Source organism: Berghia stephanieae, chromosome 6 (genome assembly GCF_034508935.2).
Source record: "Berghia stephanieae isolate SIO BIC M18660-M18661 chromosome 6, UCSD_Bste_1.3, whole genome shotgun sequence".
Lineage (NCBI taxonomy): Eukaryota > Metazoa > Mollusca > Gastropoda > Nudibranchia > Aeolidiidae > Berghia > Berghia stephanieae.
In genome coordinates, this window is record NC_088365.1 from 68,155,716 (window position 1) to 68,163,215 (window position 7,500).

General features: G+C 36.7%; 1 protein-coding gene across 1 annotated transcript in view; it reads left to right on the forward strand.

The window, feature by feature from the left end:
- The first annotated feature begins 4,031 nt into the window (after positions 1-4,031).
- LOC144975511 (universal stress protein in QAH/OAS sulfhydrylase 3'region-like) overlaps positions 4,032-7,500 on the forward strand; it is a 15,440-nt gene continuing 11,971 nt past the window's right edge. Inside the window, exon 1 of the mRNA XM_078919676.1 lies at positions 4,032-4,895. Within this exon, the coding sequence (XP_078775802.1) occupies positions 4,814-4,895 (82 nt within the window). The 5' untranslated portion in view covers positions 4,032-4,813. The remainder of the gene's footprint in view (positions 4,896-7,500) is intronic.

Below are 7,500 nucleotides of genomic sequence, written 5' to 3' on the forward strand. Positions count from 1 at the left end.
GAGAGAAGAAGAAGAAGAGAAGAAGAAGAAGAAGAAGAAAGAAAGAAGAAGAAGAAAGAGAAGAAGAAGAAGAGAAAGAAGAAGAGAAGAAGAAGAAGAAGAAGAAGAAGAAGAAGAAGAAGAAGAAGAAGAGAAGAAGAAGAAGAAGAAGAAGAAGAAAGAAGAAGAAGAAGAAGAAAGAGAAGAAGAAGAAGAGAAGAAGAAGAGAAGAAGAAGAGAAGAAGAAGAAAGAAGAAGAAGAAAAGAAGAAGAAGAAGAAAAGAAGAAGAAGAAGAAGAAGAAGAAGAAGAAGAAGAAGAAGAAAGAAGAAGAAGAGAAGAAGAAGAAGAGAAGAAGAAGAGAAGAAGAAGAAGAAGAAGAAGAAGAAGAAGAAGAAGAAGAAGAAGAAGAAGAAAGAAGAAGAAGAAGAAGAGAGAAGAGAAGAAGAAGAAGAAGAAGAAGAAGAAGAAGAAGAAGAAGAAGAAGGAAGAAGAAAGAAGAAGAAGAAGAAGAAGAAAGAAGAAGAAGAGAAGAAGAAGAAGAGAAGAAGAAGGAAGAAGAAGAAGAAGAAGAAGAAGAAGAAGAAGAGAAGAAGAAGAGAAGAAGAAGAAGAAGAAGAAGAAGAAGAAGAAGAAGAAGAAGAAGAAGAAGAAGAAGAAGAAGAAGAAGAAGAAGAAGAAGAAGAAGAAGAAGAAGAGAAGATTGATTGAAGATAATGAAATAATAGAAGAGGAGAAGTTGATGAAAAACTTTTTGACTGATATCATATTTATTTTTTAATTCTCACCAGGTATAATACGCGCACTCGGATCGGAAGGTGCTGGGTTCGAGTCCCGCAGTGAGTGGCGCATAGTTCAGCTCTTAGAAAAGGCTCTTTACTCAAATCTCCTCAATGTACTCAGGTGTAAAATGAGGACTTTGCCGTTAACAGCGTTGTCTCTGTTGGAAAAAAAATATAACATCACCTAACAGGTGTCATGTCTCTTTCTATATGATAAGTGCTGCTGTTGGCTACGGACCCCTTGTAAAGTGATTTGAGCACTTTAAGTGGATATTGCCCTATACAAATGCTCTCATAGTATGTCAAATGTTTTCGCATGTCTTAAGTTTGGTTCAAGTGCTTATATTGTAGAATACTCGCTTTTCATAGAAAGATTCTGTTATCGACCCCAGTTTCAGCCCCACAAGGGGTCCCGATAGCTCATTTGGTAGTGCACTCGTTTCACACGCAAAGGGACCAAGATCGAACCCGGGTGCAGTCGATATTTTCTCTGACCCAGTGAAAAGGTAGCTGAGTCTGTTAGATTTGGCGGAAAGTACTTTGCGATAGACTAGCGTCCTATCCAAAGGATAGCAAGCCATTGCTATTGTCCGTTTCACGCTATAGTAATCGGGATAAACTCCGATTCATGAGCCCAATAACAAAGAACTTTTACAGTACCTTATCATTATCCGTGCATACACAACATAGTCTGTGATACACAATGCCCACGTCCCGTCAAGGGGCTATTACTGTATATTTCTTTCCCTATAAGTCGCACCGATTAAACCCCCCTGAATTATAACTCATAAATAGCGTGGAGTCTAGAAATTGCTGAGGTTGTATCACCTCGTATCGAAAGTCAAGCAATGTTGAGCGTGTTCAATAATAGGTTTAGTAAAGTTAATTTCAAGCTTTTTTTTTATTGTTCTTTTTAATGTACAAGACATTTACAGACATTACAATAAAAAAATAAAAAAAAATAAAAATTGATTATATAGCGCAATAGCCACTAAATGTGCTCAAAGCGCTTTGCAATGGGTCCCTGGTCAACAGCAACATTTAACATGTAGGACGGAACATGACGCCTGTTAGGCGATATTACAATTTTTCGGACAAAGACAACGCTGTTAACGGCCAGGTACTCATTTTACACCTGAGTACGGTGAGAGAATGTGAGTAAAGAGCATTTTCCAAGGACTCAACTATGCGCCGAGCGCGAGGCTCGAACCCAGGACCTTCCGATCCGAAAGCGAGTGTCATACGAACAATAACTTGTGATGCATCGGTATGGATACCTAGAGATTATCAAGGTTTTTGAATCGAAAACAAAACAAAACGAAACAACAACAGTTAACAAAAACTATGCTTAGTTGAGGCCTTGGAAAAAGGCTCTTTACTCACATTCCCTCTCCCAGCTCAGGTGTAAAATGAGTACCAGTAACAGCCTTGTCTCCGTCGGAGAAAAATTGTATAATCGCCTAACGGGCGTCATGTCCCGCTCTACATGTTACGGGATGCTGTTGATCGAGGACCCTTTGTAAAGGGCTATGACGTTTCGTGGATATTACGCTATGGAAAAGCTCCATTTAAAAAAAAAAAATTAAAATTTATGAACAAGGCATATAAGACAACAATGATAAATACTAGTAAAAAATACTTCCGTATGTCATGTCATATCTGTTTCTGTACTAGCTGTCTTCAATTTCTAAATAAAATATTTAATATTACCTTTATAAATAATCCTGAATAGAGTTTTCTTTCCTATTTAGGGTCTATTAACAGCAAAAACAACAAGAAAAAAGGGGGGAAAGAGAGAGAGAGAGAGAGAGAGAGAGAGAGAGAGAGAGAGAGAGAGAGAGAGAGAGAGAGAGAGAGAGAGAGAGAGAGAGAGAGAACGAGAGAGAGCAGAGATAGATAGATAGCTAGATAGATAGATATATAGATAGATAGATAGATAGATAGAGAGAGAGAGAGAGAGAGAGAGAGAGAGAGAGAGAGAGAGAGAGAGAGAGAGAGAGAGAGAGAGAGAGAGAGAGAGAACTCATACTTCAGCCGCGGTGCAACGTCTCACAGTCGTTTTTTTTTTCTTTATGCGCGGTTATGTTGTCTAGTGGTATAACACACGCTTTCGAGTGAGAAGGTCCTGGGTTCGAGCCTCGCTCGGCGCATAGTTGGGTCCGTGGGAAAAGCTCTTTACTCAAATTCACCGTACTCAGGTGTAAAATGAGTACCTGGCCGTCAATAGCACTGTCTCTGTTGTCGGAAAAATTGTAATATCGCCTAACGGGCGTCATGTCCCGCTCTACATACATGTTACAAGTTGCTGTCGGTCAGGGACCTTTTGTAAAGCGCTTTGAGCAGCTTTAGTGGACATTGCTCTAGACAACAGCTCAAGTTTTTATATCATTTTTTTCTGTTTTCTGTCGTATCCTGAACAATAATCTTTTGGGATTATTGGCCAGATAATTTGTATCAAATATCGATTGATTATAATAACTCAACAACCCACAACCTGTCAAAAACTCCGCTCTATGATTTCCTTGAAGCCCCAAGATTTGAGCGATTTTTAAAAATTCTAACATCACGATTGGTCATTTTGTTCAGCTTGACACATGGGTAAGTTTACAACTTTCATAAACAAAGCAGCTTGTTTACATTTGTTTAGAGAGGTCCAGTCGTTGGACAGTAGCAATACATCATGTGATTGATGACTTGGTTGGACGAAACCTGACTATAGATAGAACGAAGATGACGTCACTCTGATCTCTGTTATTGTTTTTTGCCATCCGCGTTTAAGAGTAGTTCTCACTAAACTGCATTAACCAGACTATAAAAGTTCATGGTTACACAGAGTTTTGTATGTTGGTCCGTTGAACTTCCGGATGGCAATATCGTGAGCTTCTTAGCCAAGCGCATACTATTTATAAATCGCTCCCATTATGATGACTTCATCCCGATGTCCCGACTTTCCATATTCACGACTTAAGCACTCCAATTAAGAAAGCTAAAAATGATATTCATTGTTATTGTTTTTATTTCTGTTTCTTTTTATTCGCTCCTAAAGGGCCTGGATTTTTTTTTTCTTTCTTTAACTCTGCGTGTGTTCGCCTTCTGGTTGCGTGTGTTCGTGCTCTCTTTGTAGAGGCAAAATGCTTTTTTTCTTTCTTCAATTTTTAACCCTGACAAGACATTATGTATGCTCCTCGGCCTCTCGACCACTTCATGCCCGCCTTGATTCAATCCGTGAATGAAACGTATTGATTTACCCACGGTGAAAACACAAAACACCAGAGCAGCTACACGATATTGAGATAGAGGGGTGGTGGTAGTCTACGTGAGTGATGAGGAAAACGTAATGGTGGATGATACAATCCAAACAAAACATCCACTCGTGTCTTCCAGCTAAAGCCTGTTTTATTATAATATAAATAAATTGCCTAATATCTACCTGCTGTGTTAATCGGAGATTTCTGTGTGTCGTTTAAATGCAAGATAAGTGCGTTATATATAGATAATAACTACTGTGTTTTGATTTTTTTGAGATCTGAGGAAAAACACTTATCATTATTGTTTGATTCGCAACACTCAAACTTCAAAGACACGCAAAAATCGATTGATAAGGAATTTCTGTTAGTGGTAACTAGCAGTGATAGATTTTATTAATCTCTAACCTCACAAACACACACGTACGCACAAAAGCACACTTATATTCACACAAGAACACACACACACACACACACACACACACACACACATACGCGTGCACATACATGCAAGGTAGGCCTATATTGTATATATATATACACACTGCACACACATAATAAACGCTCATAACCGAACTTTAACCTCACAATTTCACACATACAAGCACGCACGTACGCAGACACGCACAGATACGCTGGAATTAGTGTTTCTTCATACAACAAAGCGATATAAAATAATAAATAAAAAAAAAACCAAACAAACAAAAAAGAAAAAAAAACACACACAGAAGAAAGGAGGTGATTTGTTCCTAGTTTGGATTCTATTATAACACACGTGTAGCTGACTTGACACAGTCAGTAGTCAACCATGGCCGAAAGTCAAGAGAAAGCACAGAGAATCATTGCCATTGCCATTGACGAGAGTGTGCATTCCGACAACGCATTTCAGTGTGAGTAAAATAAAAATACAATTGAATTCAGTAATGTAACGCTAACGTAACGCGGCTCGTTGTTATTGTTTGTCATTACGCCGCGCCTAGGTATAGTAACAGACCTGCCTAATATTACGAAAAATTCGTGGAATTACGTAATTTTGACTCCAACTTCATAAGCATCTCTAAGTCGTTAAATCTTATTGAAAATGAAAATTGATGACATAGTGCATAAGCTTAACCCTTTCCTTACCAACCATAGGAAAATCGTCACATTCGTGACGAAACAACCAACATTTTTCTTATCAAGTGTCTCTTGTACATCATAAAATTTAAAGAAAATTAACAGTGTGTTGTAGAGCATGTTTTGCTGTTGAAATTATGTCTCGCAAGAACTTTACTGCTATTGTGTTTGAGTGATAAAAAATATATTTTTGTGTTAGTTGGGTGTGAAGTTTTGGGGAAAATCCTGAAAATGATTGGTAAGGAGAGAGTTAAGGCTTTTGTGGTGTTAAATCATCATTTAAGTTTAAGGGTAAATTGTTAATCTATAAAGTTAACTATAGCAATTTCTATTTTATCTTTCCTAAAACTACGATAAAAAATGTTTATGAAGGCAGGTCTGCATGCGAGTTATCATCCGATTCTCTCTAATTCATGCTATGCGTTTAGTTAATAAACTTACAACATCCGCCATCCGGATACAACTTGCCAAGCCACAAAACTATTTTATGTGAAACCTAAAACGTTTATAGAAGGAGCGAACTTGACGTCACTCAGGTCTTTGTACTTGTTTATAATAATAATAATGATAATAATAATAATAATAATAATTAATAATAATAATAATAATAATAATAATAAATTATTATTATTATTATTATTATTATTATTATTATTATTATTATTATTATTATTAAATTATAATTATAATTATTATTATTATTATTATTATCATTATTATTATTATTATTATTATTATTATTATTATTATTATTATTATTATTATTATTATTATTATTATTATTATAATTATAATTATAATTATTATTATTATTATTATTATTTGCCTTCCATTTTTATGAGTAGTTCTTACTAAATTGTATTAATCCGACTCTAAAAGATTAAGGTTACACATAGTTGTAAAGCGATTTGAGCACATTTTAGTGGATATTGCGCTATATAAAATCTCAAAATAATAATTTTGTGCATTGGTACGATATATCCGGCTGGCGGATGTTGTGAGTATTTTACCTAAACGCATAGTATCAATTGCTATGTACGCCGGCACGGCATGGTTTAGTTATATCACCCTAATATATTCTCTTTAACAGACTATTAGGGGAATGCGTTTATCATCACAAATTCTGTCCCTTAGTTATGTTCACCAACTCCAACCGTAGCATCGTTAAGTTATAGATAGTATGCAGTTGACGTCATTTAGGTCGATGTTATTGCTTTTTGCCATCCGCGTTTATGAGTAATTCTCACTAAACTGTATTAACGAGACTATAAACGTTCAAAATTACACAGTTTTGTTGCTGGTCCGTTATACTTCCGGATGGCAATGTTATGAGCTTTTTTGCCAAGCGCATACTATCGATAGCAGGATACTGAAACCCAAAAAGACTGGCATTTTGACGCCATTATTTGTTTTTTTGCACCGCCTTGTGAGTTGTCGTTAGTAGAGATCATGGAAACAAGTGGTCCATTGATTGAACAACATTGCCATCCGGAAGTATAACGGACCAACACACAAACTCTGTGTAACCATGAACTTTTATAGTCTGGTTAATACAGTTTAGTGAGAACAACTCACAAACCCGGATGGCAAAAACAATAACAAAGGCCTGAGTGACGTCATCTTCGAACTATCTAAAAGTTCACGATGGCTGTGCTCCAACACAGTGAGCATATTAAGAAGGGATCACATATGTAAACACTCCATGATTTTTCTACGAGTGAACAAAACTCACAAAAGAGCACACTTCGTTAAAAAAACAAAAACAAAACAAAACAAAAGAAAACAAAACAAGCCACAGCAAGTCACATCAGCAGTCCACAGCAGTCCCGTGTTGATTGATTGATCATTGTAATTAATTATTCTTTGTCCACCAATCAAGGGTCTGGATTTGGTAGATAATGCATTCACTCCATTGACGCAATGGAAGGAACTAAATTCACGTCACCCAGCTCTTTGTTATTGTTATTAAGCCAGCCATTTTTATGAGTAGTTATCATTAAGTTGTGGGAAAATCAGACTATAGATAGTATGCGCTTGGCTAAGAAGCTCACAACATTGCCATCCGGAAGTATAACGGATCAACACACATCTATGTGTAACCATGAACTTTTATAGATAGTATGCGCTTGGCTAAGAAGCTCATAACATTGCCATCCGGAAGTATAACGGACCAACACACAAAACTGGTGTATCCATGAACGTTTATAGTCGGGTTAATACAGTTCAGTGACCATTACTCATAACGCGGATGGCAAAAACAATAACAAAGACCTGAGTGACGTCATCTGCATACTATCTATAGTCTGGTTCATAGAGTTTAGTGAGAAGTACTCATAAACGTGGATGGCAAGAAACAATAACAAAGACCTAAGTGACGCC